The following is a 22,177-nucleotide window of genomic DNA, read 5'->3' on the forward strand; positions in this document are numbered from 1 at the left end:
TTTGGTGAAATCAAGTTTAAGTTGCCTTTGTCAAAGAATTTAATTTATGGCAGGCCATACTGTGACGTGCCCTCTTGCCTCTGCGTGTCTCAGGAATAAAACAACCTTTTGTTTACCATAGATACACGAGTGGTGACCTTGGTAACAGCTGGGGGGGGGGAATGAGTGCGGAAGATGACTAGCGTTACACAGTATGTTACTCGAGCAAACTCAAAGTAGCCTAGTCTAGGTTTTTTATATATACATATTTGGGTGCTTTTCTTTCTATTTGTCATGAAAATACAAAAACCGGCTCAATCGAGCAATGTCATAAGTTTGACATTTTGCCACTCATTTTGCAAGTTTAGGCTACGCTTTCTCGAATGAACTGCGGCTAGTGATCTGCTGTGACCATTATGTCAGCGCTGGCAAAGTCAGGTCAGGCTTCTGTGTGGACGAAACAGGAGGGAGAGAAAACTAGTTCCTCTGCACTCCTTCAAAGTGATAAAAGTAAGAATACTATTTTGACAGTGATGTTTCACCGAGTTTTCTCTCAAAATTCAGCATGCTACGGATTAATTTACAAATTAAATAGACCGGTTATTGCCAAACGTTAAATTATGTTAATATCAGGCAATTTAGCCTATTGCGGTATTGTTTATCGTAGACCTATCGTTTCATTTCTATAATTTTAGGCCCAGCAAAACTTCCTGATCTACAAAGTAAAATGGGAGAGACCGAAAGGTCAGCGATGCAGGTAGCCTCGTTCCGTAAAGACTTGATCCCAGAGGAGCTCTTGGTAACCCTCACCTCTGCTGCACACCCCTATTGTAAAGCAGAATGTTCTAAAGCCAGCAGGACGTCCCAAGCCTGCAAGGTTTGTGTAATGTCAGGCAATTATATTGTGTAGTCATTTGGTAAAACATACCTCCGCTCAATTCATAATGTAGCCTAGAAATGGTCTAGGCCTACTGTATTTGAATGTGTTTATTTCTCAGATCCATGGCCTGCGATGCCCAGATCCAGTGTGGCATCATCCCCAGGGGCGGAAGAAATACAAGTATCTTCTGGACCAGCCCGTTTCATTGACTGGAGCTGGGAGGTGTGACCAGAGTGAATCTGTTTGCACAACTGTTATTTACTTGCTCTTCAGTTGCAAATCCTATGTGACATATGTTTGGTGTCTAATATTTGAATACAATCAACATGAAAGTGCTTCTGTGTTTCTCAACAGAGACATCTCTTTTCTCTGGGATGCAGTGGCTTCAAAGAAGGATCATATTCCTCTACCTCCCACAACAGACAGAGCCAATTCACCCTCCTCACCCTCACCACAGAAAGTAAGCTTTAAGCTTGATAAATACTTTCATGAACAGCCATCAGTTATGTTCTGATGGTCTGGCTCTCCCCTCTGAGGTGATGCACTGAAAGAGGTTCACTCTGAATTGACTGGATAAAAATTGCTGTGCAGCCCACTACTGCAAGTAGATCAGATTGTAACTGAGCAACAGCTTCACCCAGGTGGTTTAGGTGAACTGTCTCTGCTCTACCTCCAAACAATCTGGACTGGGACTGTATTTTGAACCAGTCCCATATGTATGTACGTATGTCCTGTACATGGTAGAACTGATTATTAATAAACTTGGACTTGATTTGAGTGTGGTTTCTCATAAGGGATTTAAACTCACTGAGTTGGTGTTTCTCCCCACAGACCACAGCACCAGTGGAGACACTGATCCCTGAGGAATACCACATTGTGAAGAGCAAGGGAGTAAAGGGCCTTGAATTTTATGAGGAGTGGGTTAACACCATCTCTGTCCTGACATGAATATTAATTTTCTGCAAACTCCTAATTATTATTACTATTATTATTATTATTATTACACTACCTTACCTTCTTTTTTCAGTAAATACACTGTTCTTCTGGAGGATGAGGATAAGATGCTGAGGATTTTTCCATCTATGTAAGCGAGCATGAAGTCCTCTTTCCTTGGACTGATGGAGAAGAATGTCCTTTTTTGATAGGGCAAGAAAATAGTTTTATGCCATACCAGGTCCTCTTTATCATGTCATGATAAAGAGGACCTGCTGATCCTAGGGTTAGGGGAAGGTACATTTTAAATGTCCTATCTGTAAAGACATCTGTTTTCTGTGTGAAGAAAAGTTTAGCAAAAATAAGGTCCTGTTATGGTCTATTGTATGTTGATAAGAGAGAGCATTCACTGTGGAAACTAGCCATGTCTGGGTATGGTTGTCAGGAAGCCAAGTGGGCGACTGGAGGCTGTACAGCTGTTGAGGGTCATGGATGAGATGCTGGACAAGGCAGGAGTGAATCTGGACAGTACTGAGCTGACAGGTGTTTCCCAGGTAAGAGGACCCTTAACCTCTCACAGCACTTTCCCAAATGTTATCCAGTTAGCCACTTCAGGTGTTCAGGGTGTTCAACTATTGGAAATGAGCATATTTAGTGAAAATGTATACATTTAAGAGAAGTCATGATGGGGTCATGATGTTTATATTTGCAGTGGGGGTTGCTGTTTATTTACATGGAGCTTGATGCTGTTATACTGTTTTGGGGGCTGATATGATGTTTATAATTACTTTGGTGTTTGTGCTCCCCCTGGGTGATGTCATGGTCAGTGTAATTCTGTGTATCCCTTCTGACAGGTCCAGGGCCTGCTGGACCTGGTGCAGGTAGAGCAGAACATTTACAACATCGTCTTTCATGAGGTCATCCGCCAGGTCAGCGTGGAGTGTGCCGAACGTGGCCAGATCCTGGCCAAGCTCAGGTTTGATTATTACAAGCTGAACATTGTAATTGGTCTTGCTAATGCCATATTCTGGAATTACATAAACTTACCCTGTTTGTGCATCCAGACAGAGATATGTGGCACTGCTGGACCGTATCCCGAGGAAGCTGCGCGGCTTGCATAAGGAGATGTTGTCCCTGCGTGCTCTGGACCGCCGTCTAACTGATGAGATTGTGTGTTTCAAGAAGTCCATTGCACATCTCAATGAGTAAGCAAGGATTTGGGGTTAACTGGCAGGACACTTGTTTCCTCAAGGGTTCTGTTACAGAGGCTCAAGGATCAAATTAATGTTGTGTTATTATGTAAAAGTTAAGTTGATTTTAATCATCTTAAATTAATAATGAATTAAGTCAACAAATGATCACCACAGTGATACCAGTGTGAGGTCTCCATAAATGGTAAGGAATGGAGGTAAGAGCAGGATCCCTGCCTACCATCTTTTGCAGGAAGTATCGACCATCACATTCAGAATGTAGTTGGCACACAGCACAGGCCTTGTTCCAATGGTTGGTTTTCTGATGATTTATTTTAACAGGTTGTAGAATTCTCGATGGTTTACTGAAAAACAATGACATTGTGTCTCTCAGCAGATGATGAAGATACAAACAGACTTTCCCAACAAATGTATATAATAACTGTGCTATGCCTGTGGCTTTAGGCAGCTGATGTTTAGATTTGTGTTTTCAAGTGTGGGTCATCTACTGCTCTGCTGCACATCTCAATATTGTTGTGTGCATTTGTGTGTGTTCCTCAGAGAACTGAGCAGGGTCAAAGAGCATGATGAGAACGTGTCCGAACAGGCTGCACGAGCACAGAAGGAGCTGTCCAAAGCACTGGACCAGTCTCAGCGCAGCTCTGAGTGAGTCAACGGACACCAAGGGCCCTATCATGACATTCTAAATTGCATCGTCACTCGTCAAAAGTCTATTCAAATTAAGTAGGATGTCCAGTTCACATTGGGAGGGGTTTCGTTATCAAAAGTGGAGCGCATGGCGCAACAAAGGTGTTCTAGGTTTTAATCAGTCATATGGGTGTGTTTGGGCGTAACATCATTTTAAACCAATGAGAATGACATCTGGCATTCCTTTAACAGCGCAAAGCGCAATATGTCAAATAAATGCATAGGTATTTTTGGCATTCAACGGCGCATTTGAAGGAGGCTGCTTGCGAGACCGTATGAAATAGTCATTCTTAAACCATGCATTACTAAAACCTAGCATAGCCTTCACGCATTTGCACTCGTCTATTATTTGAACTCATTGGCAAAGTGACACTAACTTCACCAAGGTGTCAGTCAATGAAGACAGTTATATGCAGTTACTTTCACTATTGACTGACAATGGGTTACCATCGAAATCATAGGCTGGAAAAAGCAACACTTACCCTAATATTGCTCAAATGACTGAATAAAACAACATTTATCCTGCAGAGGAGTTGCTTATATCTCGTGACAGTGCGTCTTCAGCTGTGCTCCATACGTGTCTCTCGCCTCTCCCCTTATCACTTTTAACCGTCATTACCAATTTGCAAATGATGGTGAATAACTACCCATCATTAGATGTACAGTATTTCGTAATATCTTTATTCTAATTATGTTTCCCATTGTAATCGTGCAATTTGTAATGCTTTGCATGGACGTGTGCTGGTGTGCGTTCATGAATGATAGAAGGATGGTGCGTGCACCTGCCAATATGACTGTTGACATGCGCTCTTAAAATAGCATACAGTATGAACAACTCGCCATTGACTTCTGACCAGGTTTAGGTGGTGTATGATAGCGTTTTTTAGACAACGCGCCAGGCCCCTCCCTAGGTTATTAATTGCCACACCCCTGGTCGCAATGTTTAAAAAATAAACGTGCAAAATACCAAATAAAGCTTTGCGCGGGTGAATAACGAGCTTTACGCCATGCGCTGGAGCCATTGCTATTGTAAAACCTTAAGTTATATAAGTTAACCTGGTTCAGTAAAAAAATATGACTGATTTTTGACTGGTTCATTAAAAAAATATGACTGAGTTTTGACTGATTATTACTTTTCCCCTTGATTGTTCATCCATCATATGAATAGGCAGTACTGTAGTACATGCCTGTTGTTCCCCTTGTCTGATGCAGTATGGTGGGGGAGTATCATGACCTGTATGAGATGCAGCGGCGGAGGCTGGAGAGGCAGGTGCTGCGCCTGACGGATGAGCGCGATCTGTGGAGCGGTGTCACCTACAGCCTAGCACTCAAGGTCACCAAAGCCAGACATATATCAGTTCAAAGCAACCCAGCAAAATCCATTTTATTCCCCTTCAGTGACATTGCAACTGTAGTGAATTATTCCTTTTGATTCTCTTGATGTCTTGCTTCATAATAGCCATACTGTTGTCTGAAATGATTATGAGTTGACATAGTTTGTGTTTTTATTTTGTCACAGGTAATAAAGTTAAATAATCTGCAGCTGGTCAGTCGACTTCATGTGAGCGAGCAAACCTGGACCAAGACAGCAGAACACTTCACTGTCTTCCTGGCGTCCAAGGTAAGATTTTTTTTAAGCCGGATGATTTACCAGAACAGTAGCCACATTCTGATTAAACTATTCCGAATTAAAATGTTGTGTCATCTGTTTACATGGGGCACGTTCTTTTCTGATCAGGTGCTTACAAGCGCTTGAGAATCTTTGATCGGAATAGTGGGAATAGTCTTTTCCTTGAGAAGCAGGCAACCTGACTTGACTGTATGGCTGTTCAATCGGAATAAGAACGGAATATTTTTATTTAATCAATGTTCTGTGTTCAAGAATTTCTACAAGAATGACTCCTGAACTTCCTCATAAGCAGCCATAGATATCCTTTAATGGAGTAATATTGTTCTTCCTGTGGCTGGATATGTGAAGTGTGCTGTCTTTGCAGGACGCTGAGGATTTGAACAGCATTACGCAACTCATGGACCGATGGAAAGAGCAACTGACAGACTTTGTTCAGAAGCTGAAAGAGATTGAATCCACCCAGTGTGAGAAGATTAAAGCAATGCAGGAGGACATGAATCACTGGCATGATTTCATCCTTACCAACCTGAAGTAAGAGAAAGTAATCATATGCAGTCAACAAAATAAATAGACAAATAATGGTGAATGGTAATCCAGTTTTAGACTTGGGGATACTTAGGGTCAGGAAGGTGAGCCTTCTGCTGTTGGCCTTCAAACAAAGCAATTGCTTATTAAAACCATTCAGAGTCATTCTTGAGACATTGTGTTCATGAGAAAGGGACATACATGTGGTCACAGCGAACTTTTTTGGGGACCTTTATTTGGACAGGACAGTGAAGAGTGACAGGTAAGTGAGAGATGGGCTGGGAATCGGGAAATGACAGCAGGTCGGATTCGAAACTGGGTCCCCGTGGGCACTCGGACCCATACGTGGTGCGGGCTCTGTAGCCTGCTGCGCCACAACGCAATTCAACATTTGCAGCACATTTGAAGCACGTGCCTTGAGGTTTTCATGAGAACCCAAAAAGATAATGCCTATCGTCAGCGCAAAGGTATAAAAATGGATTGATATATATTGATTGCCTGAAAGGGCAAGCCGCAGCTTGTTTTATTATGACTGCCGCTAGTGTAGCTAGCGTAGCAGTCATATAGGTTTAGTCAGAGGGGTTTTTGTTGGTTTTTGTGTTTTGTATATTTTGTGTCATTATTCCCGGGACACTGAAAGACCGGGCTGCACGAAACTTGGTGAGCATGTAGCCCCACAGGGATTACACAAAACCATTGATTTTTGTTTTGATCCGTCGCCTACCCACCGCACCAGACCTCCAAAAGGAGGGTAGAGCGGACACAGTTTTCTGTGAATATCTCGAGAACCGTAGGATTGTTTTTGTTTGTTGGTCTCAAGGGGTCATCTCAACCCATCCCATAACCACTCATTTGCGGTATAGTGCCACCTAGTTAAAAATGAAAAAGCAAAAATGAGGCATTGTAATTGCAGGTATCTTTGGCTGACATGTTCAAAACTGCAAAAATTGGAAGTGTATTATCATTGTGACACCCTCTGAATGCATGGCCAGTTTCGTGGAATTCCGTTCATGCGGGACCATACAATAAATTAATTTATGTGTACATTTAGTGACTGTACACCAATCGGCTTGTAGAGGATAGAGAAGGGTTACCGGTACTTATTACATTTCTACAAGCACGCACACACACATGCACACACACACACACACACACACACACGCACACACAAAAACGCACACGCACACACACACACACACGCACACACAAAAACACACATGCACACGCAGACACGCACGCACACACGCACACACACATGAAGTCACACACGCACACACACACGCACACACATTCGCACGGACGCACACACACACACAGGCATGCACACATGAACACACACACACATAAAGACACACACAGTACACATGCACGCACGCACGCACACACTCACAAGCGAACACACACACACACACACACACATAAACAGAGAGGCACACATATGCACAAAAGCAAATACACACATGTACACTCTCATTTACATGCAGAGAGAATGTGCAGGACTGAGCGGCGGTTTGAATTCCTGCAGTATTACATTTGCAATAGAAGAGAAATAAGGTAAGGTGATAATAGCCGTTAAGAGAAAGTGGACATTTGACCAATTCCATCTGGTTATCATGGTCATATGTTTTAAAGTAGCACAATGTAGGAATTCCCCTTTTCACAAATGTTCGACGTACTGGGTATCCATTTAGTGCTAAGGGTGTAACGTTACTGTACCTGATTTGTCTAAAACCAGTTGCATCAAAATGAGCCATTATTTTTTTAGATAAAGGAATTACATTCTGTTGCTTGCTGACATAATAATGGGTGACCATATTTTTTGCAGAAAACCAGATGTGATATTTGACAAGGCATCAGAAGAGAAGATACTACTTGATTTGAATGAGTGGTCAATGGTGAGGATGACTATGATGAATATTGTTTTCTCATTTATCACACTGACATATTAATATGTGCCTGTATGTAGGTGGAGTGTGTGTGTCTTTGCATATGTATGCACCTGGTTATGCATGTGTGTGGTAGAATAGATCATTCAACTGTCTCCACCACATCTCTGTCCTGCAGATGTTGACTACCCAGTGTGAGCGATATGGAGGAGAGGAGCTGCTCTCTGGACAGGAGACTATAAACGCACTAATGCAGCTGCAGGAGACCTGGGTAGAGGTGGGGCTACAGGTTTTCCGCAGACACCCTGCCCCTGACGGGGAGCCCCCTAAGGGCCAGGAAGCCATCAAAATGATTGGTCGCTCTGTCTCCGAGCTCCACAAGCAGATGGGCACCCGCATCAATGGAGAAAGTGGTGAGAGTCTAGCGATAGAAGTACACAGACGTTTTTACACTAAACTGTGTCCATTGCACAGTAAAAAAGACCCCCAGAAACCATAAGCGAACATAGACAATGCTATTCAAATATTTGATGTAAAATGTAAATGTAAATGTAGGTGTAGGTTTCTAGGCCAAGTATAGTTGCGTATACAAGGAATTTGGTCTCTGCATTTATCCCATCCGTGAATTAGTGAACACACAGAGCACACAGTGAACATACAGTGAGGTGAAGCACACACTAACGCGGAGCAGTGAGCTGCCTTGCTACAGCGGCGCTCGGGGAGCAGTGAGGGGTTAGGTGCCTTGCTCAAGGGCACTTCAGCCGTTCCCACTGGTCGAACCGGCAACCCTGGTTCCAAGCCCGAAGCCCTAACCAGTAGGCCACGACTGCCCCTTGATGCTATATCAACACACAGTTCCACCCAGTTAATCATATACTTTTTGGTAACAGCACCTGGTAAAAGTACTGCACGTGTTACTCTTGGTTTGTAGTTCCATGTTTATTTCGCTCAATATATTCAATTAGGTAATCACACAAGAAATATTAGATAGTGCTGTATTGGTGTAATAACGTCCAGCATTAACCATCACATATTTGTAGGCATTCACAAGGAGCTGATGTCTCTGGTGGGCGCGTTAGAGTTTTGGATTAGTAAACTGAAGGGTCTTAGTGGTCGGTCAGAGGGCCTGCCACACTGTGATTGGCTGAAAATGGAGAAAGGGCTGACTAACTGGACCAAGCAGGCTGAGAAGGCCCTGCAGCTGGTGGACAGTGTGCAGTGTGAGCCTGACCGGATCAAGCAGAGAACTGAGAACAGGTGAGGACTGGTCTGGGGCCTCCTGTTGTTCACAGGTCACAAACACAACCAAATATCAGTACACTGATTAGTTTTATGTTCATTTTGGTTTACATTTCAACCACCTCACATGTATGTGTAACACTGTTCATACTGTCGCTATGAAACAAATATTGACATGAAATCGAGTGAAGTATAATAACAACACATGTATTTAATTTCCTGTGTGATTTCGTGTGGATATTTTGTCTGAAAATTCAGACTTGGTGTGAAAGGGCCTTTAGGCTCTATGTGTCATCTTTCTTATCTTTTATTAGGTACAGGGGGATTTGCCAACTTGTGTCTTGCTGTTTGTTTCTTTTCAGGATAGAGATGGACAACATCTTCAGTACAATGCAGGATTTCATGGCCACTCAAACAAACTTCTTTGATTGTGAAAATCTAAGACTCTCTGAGGAGGTAGATGCTGAACAGTGTGATGTCTCTTACAAAGTCATCCTTTGCTTCTTAGTCCCGTTTTTATTACTGTAACAGCAGGCATTTTAGTTGGTTTGCTCCTCTATTGTAAGATTACATGTATGTAAGATTATAAGTTTGTTGCACTTTGTGTATGAAAAATGTGTTTCACCTGAATTTTATTTTTGCATCTGTACAGGTCAGTTCCATTCATACTATGCTGACCCGCTGGATGGTAGACCTCTTGCTCCTCATGGTGCCCGATCACTGTGATGATCAGGAGCCAGTACCAGTCCCAGGGCTCAAATCCAATGTTGGGAATGAGGGACCCATGCAGAAACTGGAGGAGGATGCCAAAAATGTCTCGCAGAAGGTGGACTACTTCTCCACATACATCACATGGTAATTTAATGAGATCATGTAGAAAAGGACTTGTCCGTTTACAGTACATCACGTTTTATGTAATGTATCAGTGAGTGTATTATTTTGTGATTATTGATCTTTGTGATTATGGCCCTTTTTAATTAAGCAAATACAGCAGGCACTTATTTGTATGACATATTATAAAACGGATAGTTCCAGTCCTTGATTATGATTGGCTGAATCGCTTTCGATGCTGTAAAATCCAGCACAAACATACACCCTGACCGTATTTCATTCTATATCTCTGCGCTACCACAACTTGATACAAAAGCCAGTGGTTGTGTTGAACAGGGCTCCTAACTACACTCCTCTGTGTGGCCTCTCTATGAATTACAGTAGGGGCAGTAGTGTAGTGGCCAAGGAGTGGGGCTAGCATGCAGTAGCCAGAACAGTTGTGGGTTTGATTCCCATCTGCCACCGTTGTGCCCTTGAGCACGGCATGTAACCCTGTGCTGCCACCGTTGTGCCCTTGAGCACGGCACCTAACCCTGTGCTGCCACCGTTGTGCCCTTGAGCACGGCACCTAACCCTGTGCTGCCACCGTTGTGCCCTTGAGCACGGCCCTTGAGCACGGCACCTAACCCTGTGCTGCCACCGTTGTGCCCTTGAGCACGGCACCTAACCCTGTGCTGCCACCGTTGTGCCCTTGAGCACGGCACCTAACCCTGTGCTGCCACCGTTGTGCCCTTGAGCACGGCACCTAACCCTGTGCTGCTCCGGGGAGACTGGTGCTGTAATAATTGACGTCTATAAGGCGTTTTGGATTAAAGCGTCAGTCTAATGAACAAATAATAAATGATCATGTAAAGCCTTCTCCATACTGTAAGCGCTTGTGATTGGTTCCTGGATTTTTGGTGATTCATAAATCAGCCACAATATAACAGTGTCCAGGCCATCATCTGGGTTCACCTAGACTATATTTCCATGAATCTTCTTAATAAAAACACATTTGACACATGACTACAAACTGTCAGCAAGATTTGGTTTGACCACCTGTGATTTCGCAGTGTTTGTCAAGAAGTCTGTTCATAGTCCGCCCTGCAGTTTCAAATTAGGGCCCAATGATGAAATTATGTTGTTAGAAGCATTTCATATTCTCATTGTTTTAAGTACAAACTTTGGTCATATTTAGTATTACTGAGATTTGTCAAATCCCTCAGCTCATGTCAAGCCATCGTGGAGGAGGAGGTCAAGAAGAACATGTCACAGGATGAGACAGAGAACGAATTGTATGAACTCAACAAGCTACAGGTATGAGTCTCTTCATTGAATGAGGTGGGCAGCTAAAACCTGTTTTTAAGAATTTGATTTCAGACTATTCTGTCATTATTAATGAGCCATAAAAACCTACCTGATCAGATAATTTCTCCATCTCTTGGTGTGTGTGTGTGTTTGTGTCTGTGTGTCTGTGTGTGTGTGTGTGTGTCACTGGTCAGAGGGAGTGTGGTGCATGGGTGGATGCCTGTGGCATCCTGCTGTCTGACGTGAAAGGGGCCCCAGTGCAGCTGCAGGTCTCAGGCAGAGCAGCGCTGCAGTTCAGGGATGAAAGCCCCACCCTGGCAGGCAGCCAGGACTCTCTGGTGAGGATGATGAGGATGACATGCAATTACAACCAGTCACAAAATGATTAGTTGATGTTTAGTTGAATTCCCCCATCATATCTCAGTTTTTTAAGGAAAATTAGGAGGTTGACTATATAGACACAGTAGCATTAATTACAGTTAGCTAGCTACTGTATACCTTCGGTGAGGTATTTTGGAATGTATGGCTAAAACAATGTTTAGCTGCTTACAAACGTATTTACCTAGAATTGTAAAACAAAAAGCCTACATATTGTCTTAGGGGTACGTTGAGACTGAGCATATTTTTCGCAGCTGCCTGTTTTCAAAAAAGTCCTTGGCTTCTTTTAAAACTTGATCGTTTTTTCTGCATCTCAGAGCTGTTTTTGTTTTTAAAGTTGAGAAATGTTCAACTTCTAGCGGGTAAACGCCCTACATCACGCTGTTTTCAGAAAAAAAAAAAAGCCAAGTCTGATCGTACCCTAATATGTTTTTTGCCATTATACATGGTTACAATGAATGTTTTCAAATGGTATGTGCTAGACTGTGCTTGTGTGCTGTGTAGATGGATGTGACAACACCCAGACACAAAGTTACAGAGAAAGCAAAAGACAAGAAAGAGGAGAAGGAACATGAGATGAAGAAGAAGAAAGAGAACAAGGTGAAGGAGACAAAAAGGGTGAAAGAGTCAGAGGAGGGGGAGGAGGAAGAAGAAGACGATGATCAGTCTGAGGTGTGTCAGATGTATAAATTAACAGATACATTTGTTACTTTTTTGAGAAGACTGCCTTCACTTATTTAAAGGTTACAGAAATAATAACTCTGCAAGTCGACACATTTCTGATATATGACTCTATGGTGACTGGCGTGCGTCCTACTTATCTTTGTGCTCACCCACAGCAAGAGGAGGGAGCGAGTTTGGAGACAGAGGGAGGCATCCTGAAACTAATTGGCCATGATGGCAATATCATTGAGAGAACTCTGGGGGAGGACAAAGTGCCAATACAGGGGGTCAGTGGAATGTTTTGGATGACTTGATCTTCAAGCAGAAAGAATGCATGTCTATGGACTAACTGTTTTGCTCTTGGATTTTTTGTAGACTACTGAACTTGTTGTGCGCCCTCAAACACCAAATGCCCAAAGAGCTTTTGATGCCTTGGCCACTGTGGACTCCCTCCAGCAGGAATTACTGTATGTTTGGACTTTTCAGACCTGTCTTTTGATAAGATGCACTTACCTGTAAAAGGAACATAACACCCTACATATACAGGATTTGGTGCCATTTTCATTAGTAGTAATAGTTGTACGCTATCAGTTAAAAGGCAGGGAGCCATAATAATTAAAAGGGCATTATATCAATTTTGTCTGTCATTATATCAATCTCAGTCTGTAGGTTCTATTACATTTTCAATCTGCCTTTTAGTTGTAAAACCCCAAAAACAGAAAAAGTTGGGACGTTGTGTAAAATGTAAATAAAAACAGAATGTCATAATATAGAAGTCTTGTAAACCCATATTTAGCAGCAAAAAGGACATAGACAACATATCAAATGTTGAAAATGAAAATGTGGACTATTTCATGGAAAGTATATGTTCATATTGAATTTGATGCCAGCAACATGTTCCAAAAAATGTTGGGACGGGAGCATGTTTACCACTGTGCTGCTTCACCTCTGAGGAGACCATTTGCTACAGTTTTGAGTATGAAATGTTGTCCCATTACTCCCCGATATAGGATTTCAGTTGCTCAACAATATGGGGTATTCTTAGTCATGCTTTTCATTATGCACCTAATTTGACAAATCTGGACTGCAGACATGCCATCTTAGCACCTGGACTCTTCCTCTATGGAGAAACACTATTTAAATATGTGCAGAATTCATTTTGGCATTGTTTTCCTGAAATTTTCAAGGTCGTCCCTGGAAAAGACATTGCCTGGATGGCAGTATATGTTTTGGCTGTAGTTTTGGAATTGAGTATCAAACTGGGCACATAGACAATGGTTATCAGAGGTTGTCCTGAGCTAATACAATGACCGGTCTGGAAACAGGTCTGGTGTTGATGCAGTGTCATCTGAGGTCCAAAAGACCACGGCCATCCAATTTGTTTTTCAGCTATTTCCTTTGTTTGCAAAGATTTCTCTGGATTCTCTGAATGTTTTAATAATATTATGTCCTGTAGATGATTAACTCCCTAAATATGTCACAATTTCATGTTAAGAAGCATTACAATGACATTGTTTCATCATTTGTGCACACAGGTTTACACAGAGTGATAAATACACCTACATCTTTACTTCTAAGAGACCCTGCCTCTCTTGGATGCTCTTTTTCATACCCAATCGTGTTGCCAGTTACCCTAATTAGTTTTGAAACATTCTTCTTTTTGTTTTCTTTATCATTACACAACTTTTCCAGCATTTTGTTACCCCTGTCCCAACTTTGTTTGAAACATGTTGCTGGTATCAAATTCAAAATTAACATATATTTTCCATGAAATAGTCAAATTTCTTATTTTCAACATTTGATATATTGTCTGTGTCCTTTTTGCAACTAAATATGAGTTTAAGAGATTTGCAGATTAGTCCCAACTTTTTCTGTTTTGGGGTTGTAGTATATTGGTGTACCTTTTCAGTATATTCATTCAGATAGATTATAATGTGTACCAGCACAGATGTGGTGGGTTAGAAGCGGTGCCCTTGTCTGTGTTGTAGTGAAGTGGAGGTGCGTGCTCAGGGCGCTGAGGCGCGAGCGCTCCAGGCAGAGGAGGCTCTGCAGGCTGCACTGGAGAAGATCCAGGACCTGGAGCGCAAGCTGGAGGACAAGCCCAGTCTGGAGAACAAGGGTGAGCAGCCACCATCACATCACATCACACTCACACGATACATCAGTGGCAAAGCCTCCTCAAGATCCAGACTATTTATACATTACACGTGCTTCTTCAGTTGTGACAGAGCCACATTTTTTCATACTGATATACTGGATATGCAGTATGTATAATGCTTTTAGCTGTATAAATATGGTTATGAATGCTTTGTATTGCTGTTTATGGAGATCATTAAAAGTCCTTAGTAACGTGACAGATGTCAGGTTTGGAAAAAAACCCAGCTAATCAAATTCCCTTTATTCTAATGACATTACAGCAACCATGAAGCCAATGGTAGGGGCGGCACCGTTGGGAAGCATTGGGAAGAAACCGTCTAGTTCAAATTCCAGGTCAGAGGGAGGCAAGCGGTTCCACAAAAGGCGCTAAGAACTCACACATGGATAAGGAACTTTGTGTAAGGGAATTTATTTATGTGTACATAAGAGTTCATGAGGTGCTAACATGTATTGTACAAGCAGTTGTGTGATCATCTAACCTGGTGGTGTCTTCAACACTTAAAACATAACACATGTTTAAAGACAATAAAATAATTCACTGCCAGCTTATATTTGTGCCTCTGAGTAGTTGAACATGTTATTCAAATCCACAAAATGATTCATCATTGCATTATATGAGCACTCTATCCATCCAGAATGTCGGTAATTGCATTATACACAAGGAGTTATATTTTAATTATGAAAAGCTTGTATAATTGGATGGTGATAACATCCAGGAAAGCCTTTTTGGGCTCCCTTTTTTGCCACTGAAGTTGCTTTCAGTCCAACCTAATCTGTAAATGGTAAACATCATATGCATGCTAAACCCTCACATCATGGGAGAATCACTGGCATCACCTACTGGACTCTGCTGGGTCATGGTCACTGGAGGTAGGATGATATTGGGGAGACTGGGGAGGTCAGTGGGCAGCTGGAGCGCACCGCGGGGCAGGTTGAGCACAAGGGACGAGCGCTCCGTCTGCAGGCTATGCAGGAGCTGAAGCAGTCGGAGCTGCAGGGTACCGGGGGAACCAGAGAGCGCATCGGTGGAGGCCCTCAGCGCCTCACAGGCTGCCCGCTCCCCTTCTGCCGCAATCACCTAGCAGGAATCAGCCAGACATTAGGGGGCGCCACTGAATTGCCATGGGAGTAAGTACACTGACATGTAAAAAGATAATGATGTAATACATAGTAGTGAATGTACCTATTATCATAAACCTACATTTTTAAATGAACTCAAAACCCTTATAGTGAAATTCATCTGAGACAGTGCTATGTTTAAGACATTTTTGAAACAAATGCATTCACTCAGTCATGCCAGTCATAAGTGTCATCTGCAGGTATGATGCATATGACATACGTAATCCATTTACTTGTGTGCAGAAGGCATCTGATGTAACCTGCAACTAGAAATGCTTTAATCTTGGATGACCTGTGTCAAAGTTCTGACCTTGATGTGTGCCTGTCTCTTGGCTTCGGCTTCAATAGCAAAGTTGTGTTGCAACTCAGGGGGAAGATAAATGTCTTCACTGAAACAGACATACCAAACCAATATAAGAACTGTGTGAGTCTCTTAAATAACAGAACGTATCTCTCATTACTTACATATCTGCTCTTTCAACTTTGATTCCCCATATGCAGACAGCAGAATCAAGAGAAACCTTGGTCAGAAATGAGAAATTAAACTTTAGAAATGAATTACATTCTTGGTTCCTGATACAATACATCAAAGATATCCAACAGCTGATATGTTTAATTTAAAAAAGAATGATTTCCTGCACATTTGAAAGCAATTTCATGGAGATTAAAGATACCTGAATCTTCTGAGCAATCATTTTCCTGTCCAATAGTATTTCAGTGAAAGTGTGATGGGCGAGAATCTCTTTGTTTGAGACCTGCATTAAACCTTCCAGTATGGATGGGACCATAGCAAGTGAAGCGTAGCACAAGAACAGGTTCTCAATCCGGTAGAAACATACTGTACTCAGTTCTGTACTAACCAGATCTTTTGTTACCACCTAGACACAAACCAGGCATTGATGACATAATCATTTACAGAGTGTTACATTTACATTTAACAATTAGGACTAGCACTCAGTGGACTTACTGTGTGAGTAGGTACTTTAAGCATTTTTAATCGAATGTCGATCTTATGGCAAACATCCAAAAATGGGAGGGTAAAAATGAGCCCTGGACAAAAAAAAACACCAAAACAAATGTTTACAGCATCTTAAGCCACAATGGTTACACTGGTTCAAAGTCAGGTCTATACCTGGTCCTCTGGGCTTTCTTTGAAGAAGATGTCCAAATCTAAAGATCATTGCTCTCTCATGTTCTCGTACAATCTGATTAAAGAAAATCAAGGTTTAGGCAGCGTTTAGACATGTAGACAACATGCGCAACTATATTCATTGTCTTTCCTTAATAACCCCTACGTCAATTCTGATCCATGAATCAGAAACAAATATAAAATTGCATTTCTAATGACATGCCATGGGTCATCACTGTAATTTAAGGGGAAGACACACATAAATGTTTACCTGTAAACAGAACCAGATGGAGAGAGGAAAAAGTAAGATGACTACTGTAACAACCAAAACTAACAGCAGAAACTCACAGACTCCCATATTCCTGGGTTTCACACCTGTAGATAAAAATTGTATTCATATTATTGGGGCAACTGAGCAATATCCAATTCTCCAACAGTTCTCAAGATTCAAGTACAGCATTTTAGATAATTCTACACTGTTGGGTAATCTATGCAAAAGCTGACAAATGGTTCTGGCAATTTTTCTATGACTTGAATGTTTTTTTTTTTTCTTCAGTCACTACTAACACCAGCAATGGAGCGATTTCTATCAGACTTACCTTCCTCCTGGCAGCCACTCTCCAGGAGCCCCAGAAACTCCTCATGCTGCTCCTCTTTCTCCCTCACCATGTCCACATTCACCACAGTACTGGCCACCTTAGCTTCTCCTTCTGGAGCCGCCGGCTCACTTGACTGGGTCAGATTTTCTGTCAGGGTTTCCTTATTCTTCACTTTATCTTTTCTCTTGGGTGGCTGTGGTGGCCTGGATGGTCTACTAACTTGATGGCGATGCCCTTTAGCTGCAGATGAAGGGTTGATCTTTTTGTCCCTTGGGGGTCTTGAAGTGTGGTGGATAACCTCAGCCTTGACCCTTCTCTCCACTTCATTGTCTGCTGAAGGAAGCATGTCAGTTCTAGTTCATGACAGTAGGCTACCTCTTCAGCAAGCACCAGAAGCAATCTGGATCAGCCAGACCGAAAGAACACAAGCAGGGAAAAAAAAGGACTGGGTGGGTGGGCATATGGTCATCATACAACCCTTACTTACAAACTGGCATGGATCAGGTCAGTTCATAACCTAACATATTTTCCATGCGTGTGGTAAAACCTGTGTGAATATCTTTATTTGGGCTCTTCTCCCACCCCAATATCCAAATTCAAATAGTTTTATCAGCCTTGAAAGTTAGAAAGTCTGACGATGACACTGCAGTGTTTTTGTTATTTTTGCTCAAGAGGAGTCATCCATCTTCTTGGAATGTGCAGACTCGTGGCTTTCTTTCTGACAGAGGGAAGAGGCTGCACAAGATAATTAAATAAATGTGCAAACCTACTTGCAGCCATAAAATATGCATAAAAGCAAATCAACCATGATGAATCGTTTAAGTATTGTTGTAGAAGATTCCTGTGTGACGGGGAGGAGTGTACTTTTTTCATGCGTATAGCCTGTAGGCCAAGTTTATGTGCGTCCCAAACGCAGCTTTTGATTACGGAATACCACACAGACCGACAGACCCACTGCTGCCGACCAGTCATGATTTTCAACTGGGCACGTGGCAACTACAGTTCTGTCTATTGCAGCCAAATTTGACTTCACCTGTACTTTCCATTGCATGAAACAATAGCGCCTAGTATTATAGAAGAAGACTCGAGTGAAGAGTGTTTTGTATCGAAAAGGCAAGTAAGTTTAATACAGTAAAACTAAGACGCAAGTAGAAGATGACATTAGCAAAATAGCTCGCTAACGTCAACGTTACGGCGTGTTTCTTAATAGAGTAATATGTGTGTAGGCTACAAGTTGTTAAGCTAGCTGGCTGTGGTAGATATCATAGCTGACATCATCTGACAGTCTGTAATTTTAATCAGAAAGTATATAAATCCGATTAAGAGTTTAGGTCAAGCAAATTGAAAGTATCTGGTGGAACCCCCAAGGTAACGTTAGCCTATTAAGCTAGGTCACGTTAAGTTTAAGGTCAGTTAGCAAATTGTTTGGAGTTGCTAAGGTGAAGTTAACTTTGCTTCACAAAGCCCCCCCTCCCCAGAAAACTAGAATGGGTATAGTTAACGTTAGATTATTGACATTTCGCATTTTGTGCATGTATGCTACACCGTTGGTGTTGCTGTGTTGCAAAACATTGACGTTTTTTTTCTAATTGCAGACGAGTTGGCACCGATCCCTAATGCAAGCTACTGGGAAAGAAAGGTAAGTGTCTAATGTAGGCCTTTCAAAAGGCTGTACATCATGTAAATCACGATGTGATGGTTACCTCTCTTCGCATAGGTGCATCCACATCTCCGTTAACATGATTTTAAGGTTACTTCTTTCTTTCTACCCTCTCAATTCACAATACCATAGCCTAATTGCTTCTGTCACCAGCCATGAATGTGAATCAGGATCAGTTGTTCTCGGCCCTGAAGAAGGATGTACGATCCTTGTTGGTCTCAGCCAAATTTGGCGTTGCACCAGAACAGCTCAAGCGGGACTACCAGGCTTTACTCGGTTACCCCCTACCGCTAAGGACACTTGGATTTCGACATGTACTGGACATGGTTAAAGAGATGCCTGACGTGGTCTATGTGGACTATGAACAAGATGGCAGTATGAGGTTGAAAGGTAATAGCTTAAACTACATTTCAAACAAACGTTGTTATTTTAATTGTAACATTAATTTATTCCCTAAATATTTTTGTTTCAGGTTCTTAACAAGATTTGTCTTATTTTGTATAATACTGAGCCTGCCTTATATTATCATGTACACCTGTGATAATTAAGTGCTTTTTTTTTTTTTCAGCTGTTGTAGATGAAACCACAAGAGGTATCCAGCAGCTAGTGGCCAAACAGAGGACCCCTAAGGGAAAGCCTGCTTCAGGGCGGACTTTTGGGTCCTTTGGCTTCGGCAGACAGCACTACCCCCAAGGCAATTCGATCATCATGCCCCGGCGGGTCACTGGCCCTCCACCACTCCCTGCACACCTGCGAAGCCAGCTCCGCCAGCTTCTGTCTCAGGGCCCACTGAGGTTGTCCGAGTTAGAGCAACGCTATGCCCTCCGCTTTGGACGACGGCTGCAGCCGGAATGCTTTGGCTATTACTCGCTCGCTGAGCTGCTCGCTGCCTCTGCTGATCTGATCGCTATTGAACAGAGCCGGAGTGGGTCCCTACTCAAGCTGAAGACCTGTATTACACCACTGAGGCCATTGACACCCCATCAAAACACAGAAGCTCCCAAGCAGCATGCATCCAGTACAACCAATAGGCTGTCTCCACATTCAGGTGTGTATGTGGAGTGGGATGAAATATCATTGACTGCGTTTACATACACTTCAGTATCCCGGTTATGAGGCTTATCCTGATTTTGGTCATAATCAGGATTGGTGAATACAGAAAAAAAAACGGTTATTAATATTCCTGCATACATGACCAACAATAAAGTACTTTAAGCACACCTTATTCCGGTTTCCAATGCAGTCTCGTGTTTGCATGAGCAACCGGTATAAGGTGTATGGAACAGTATCCCAGTTTCTTTCAGAGTAGGCCTAGTCCACCTAGCATAACCGGGTTACTCAAAACCGGGATACGGACTTATTCGGATACTTCAAAATCGTGATCTTAACCGGGATACTAAAGTGCATGTAAACACAATCATTATGGATTATATAGAGCTTGGTTTGGTTTGACCATAGTTTGACAGTGTTTGACATGGTGAAGTCTGTTCACCGTTCTCTCAAGCATGTCGCTACCCTTGTTTGTTTTCAGTTCTAAACTGAAACTCTCTTTTGCGTTCCACCTTAAAATGACTGTTCTCGAACCGGTTAGAACCAAATAAAAAATGGTTAATAATGTACCATGTAGTGCTACGTGATATGACAATATTCTGATGGCATAAAAATGTCTAGCCTATTGATAGGCCTAAATATTTTACTCTTTATTCTTTGCTAATGTCCTTGTTTAAACTCCAACATGTTTATACATTTAGGCTTTTTCTTCATGCACAAGGGTCATTCCGTGTGAAATCACCCAATTTCAGCTGAATTTGGCAGGTGACCCTCTCTGAAAAAAATCTAAAAAAAATCACAGGTGTTTGTAGACCAAATCCATGCATAGATATTAAATAGTATATCTGTATAACTAATCGTTGCAAAACTAAAGCCCTTTGAAACTTCAAGTCATTTTAAGCATTGTGGTGAACAATCCTTTTTGTTCAACTTCCAGCATTATTGGCTCTTTTGGTATTTCACACACATTAGTGAAACTATGTGAATAGAAGTACATTTTCCTGTTGAATTAAAAAATCCAATCGGATCAGACGTATCTTGTGTACTTTCCCCTCTGGAAAGCTCTGAAAATGGCTATAAATTCATAATGTGAAAAGACATCATCACCTTTGAGGGCTTCTCATTCAAAAAGTATGTGACACACATTCATCAGATTTTGTTCCTACTCATGTATGTATTATAAGGTCCTGTCCATGCATTAACTTTGGTTGTTATAATTTTAATATTTTCAGAGCATTTTTTTTAAAATTGGGCTTGATTTTCAAAAAGCCTGTTTTCATCTTCTCATTTCACCACGTGGACAGTTAACAGGATTTTTTAAAATTTTACCATATATCATTCTGTATGTGAGGATCATCTGCCCAAAAGTTGGGCTTGTTGCTGAGTTTCTTCATTGAGAAGATTTTTTTTTAAATATTGTCTATAAATCCACTGAATTTGTATTGGATCTGCAGTACCACTTTGCACCACATGTGGTGCTCTTTTAATACAATGGAAGTCAATGGAAGAGTAAGAGAGTCACTTGTTTGCTGCACATATCCAATCTAAACACACAGTTTATGGTTCATAGTTGAATTGGTCCAAATAATTATTGCAACATGAACAACATACTACTCATACATAAATCTTATTTAGAGAAAATAAACTGATCAAGTAAATTATACACACATAAGACTGACTGGTCATCATGCATGCAGCAAGAGGATTTAGCATAATTACCATCTTTGTAATGAGTTTTCTACACCAGCTTCAACCTATCAGTGCCTATGTGAGCACTTTTAATAATTTCTAGCCAGCTGGTTAGGCAAAGTCTAACAAATTTGTGCAAATCAGGATTGGTTACAGTCACAGCGGCCCAATAACTGAGGACGTTTTCACTGAGTTTTAAACGCACTTCTCTCGAATAAGCATCTAAGAGACTCAACAGGCACCCTACAGTACCTTTTGGTTCAACGGAGGTCTATTTCTTTAGCTATTAAAGGTACACCTTTAGGAAGGCGTGCACTCTGCTGCGTTATCTGGACTGATGGGCAAGATTTGAATGGCATCCCATTTACGAGAGCATTTACGGTGTATTTTAGCCATTTTAACTTGATGTTCTGTCAGAAATAATCTGTACCTTGGGTCCATAAATAAAGCAGCCACGAATGCATTGTTTTCAAACAGAAAATATTTAATTTTTTATTATAATTGTAGAACGAAAGAAATAACATTATTATAACGTAACCATTATTTCAAATACACGTTTCTGTTCCAGAACATTAAAATAAAAAAAATTATTGGTTTCGTTGTTGTTCCTAGCAATCTATCAATTGTTTCTGGTTTCGTTTTCGC

The 22,177-nt window shown here is 41.7% G+C and overlaps 3 protein-coding genes across 6 annotated transcripts in view; 2 read left to right on the forward strand and 1 right to left on the reverse strand.

Annotated features, from left to right (window-relative positions):
• The first annotated feature begins 129 nt into the window (after window positions 1-129).
• On the forward strand, window positions 130-14,835 carry axdnd1 (axonemal dynein light chain domain containing 1). The gene is made up of 25 exons (XM_048252176.1): window positions 130-489; window positions 675-856; window positions 978-1,081; window positions 1,214-1,319; window positions 1,691-1,776; window positions 1,887-1,943; window positions 2,238-2,346; window positions 2,647-2,768; window positions 2,857-2,997; window positions 3,544-3,648; window positions 4,903-5,023; window positions 5,210-5,311; window positions 5,685-5,851; window positions 7,671-7,740; window positions 7,910-8,144; window positions 8,772-8,988; window positions 9,333-9,426; window positions 9,623-9,825; window positions 11,007-11,097; window positions 11,283-11,426; window positions 11,971-12,138; window positions 12,306-12,416; window positions 12,505-12,596; window positions 14,118-14,248; window positions 14,547-14,835. The coding sequence occupies exons 1-25, from the start codon at window positions 396-398 to the stop codon at window positions 14,654-14,656; spliced, it is 3,162 nt and encodes a 1,053-aa protein (XP_048108133.1). The 5' UTR covers window positions 130-395; the 3' UTR covers window positions 14,657-14,835.
• Window positions 14,836-14,847: 12 nt separating this feature from the next.
• On the reverse strand, window positions 14,848-17,479 carry nphs2 (NPHS2 stomatin family member, podocin). The gene is made up of 8 exons (XM_048251931.1): window positions 17,134-17,479; window positions 16,806-16,909; window positions 16,538-16,610; window positions 16,373-16,455; window positions 16,080-16,283; window positions 15,871-15,926; window positions 15,716-15,794; window positions 14,848-15,364 (listed from the first exon to the last, which is right to left on the reverse strand). The coding sequence occupies exons 1-8, from the start codon at window positions 17,477-17,479 to the stop codon at window positions 15,095-15,097; spliced, it is 1,215 nt and encodes a 404-aa protein (XP_048107888.1). The 3' UTR covers window positions 14,848-15,094.
• A 342-nt stretch (window positions 17,480-17,821) lies between these two features.
• The window catches only part of tdrd5 (tudor domain containing 5), a 37,104-nt gene continuing 32,748 nt past the window's right edge, over window positions 17,822-22,177 (forward strand). Inside the window, exons 1-4 of one of the 4 annotated variants that reach the window (XM_048252179.1) lie at window positions 17,822-18,250; window positions 18,729-18,772; window positions 18,926-19,183; window positions 19,362-19,841. In XM_048252179.1, coding sequence (XP_048108136.1) covers window positions 18,949-19,183; window positions 19,362-19,841 — 715 coding nt within the window. In that variant the 5' untranslated portion in view covers window positions 17,822-18,250; window positions 18,729-18,772; window positions 18,926-18,948. The remainder of the gene's footprint in view (window positions 18,251-18,728; window positions 18,773-18,925; window positions 19,184-19,361; window positions 19,842-22,177) is intronic. The other 3 variants (XM_048252181.1, XM_048252178.1, XM_048252180.1) reach the window with 3 other exon arrangements.

Source organism: Alosa alosa, chromosome 9 (assembly GCF_017589495.1).
Source record: "Alosa alosa isolate M-15738 ecotype Scorff River chromosome 9, AALO_Geno_1.1, whole genome shotgun sequence".
NCBI lineage: Eukaryota > Metazoa > Chordata > Actinopteri > Clupeiformes > Clupeidae > Alosa > Alosa alosa.

What these genes read in the sequence shown, in the direction of transcription:
- axdnd1 (XM_048252176.1), top strand. Translation starts at nt 396, where the DNA reads ATGTCAGCGCTGGCAAAGTCAGGTCAGGCTTCTGTGTGGACGAAACAG. An exon ending in CCGCATCAATGGAGAAAGTG is followed by an intron (nt 8,145 to 8,771) that starts GTGAGAGTCTAG and finishes ACATATTTGTAG; the next exon opens with GCATTCACAAGGAGCTGATG. An exon ending in GCCCAGTCTGGAGAACAAGG is followed by an intron (nt 14,249 to 14,546) that starts GTGAGCAGCCAC and finishes ATGACATTACAG; the next exon opens with CAACCATGAAGCCAATGGTA.
- nphs2 (XM_048251931.1), bottom strand. Translation starts at nt 17,479, where the DNA reads ATGCTTCCTTCAGCAGACAATGAAGTGGAGAGAAGGGTCAAGGCTGAG. An exon ending in AAAGTTGAAAGAGCAGATAT is followed by an intron (nt 15,795 to 15,870) that starts GTAAGTAATGAG and finishes TGTCTGTTTCAG; the next exon opens with TGAAGACATTTATCTTCCCC. An exon ending in AGAGACAGGCACACATCAAG is followed by an intron (nt 15,365 to 15,715) that starts GTCAGAACTTTG and finishes GATTCCTGCTAG; the next exon opens with GTGATTGCGGCAGAAGGGGA.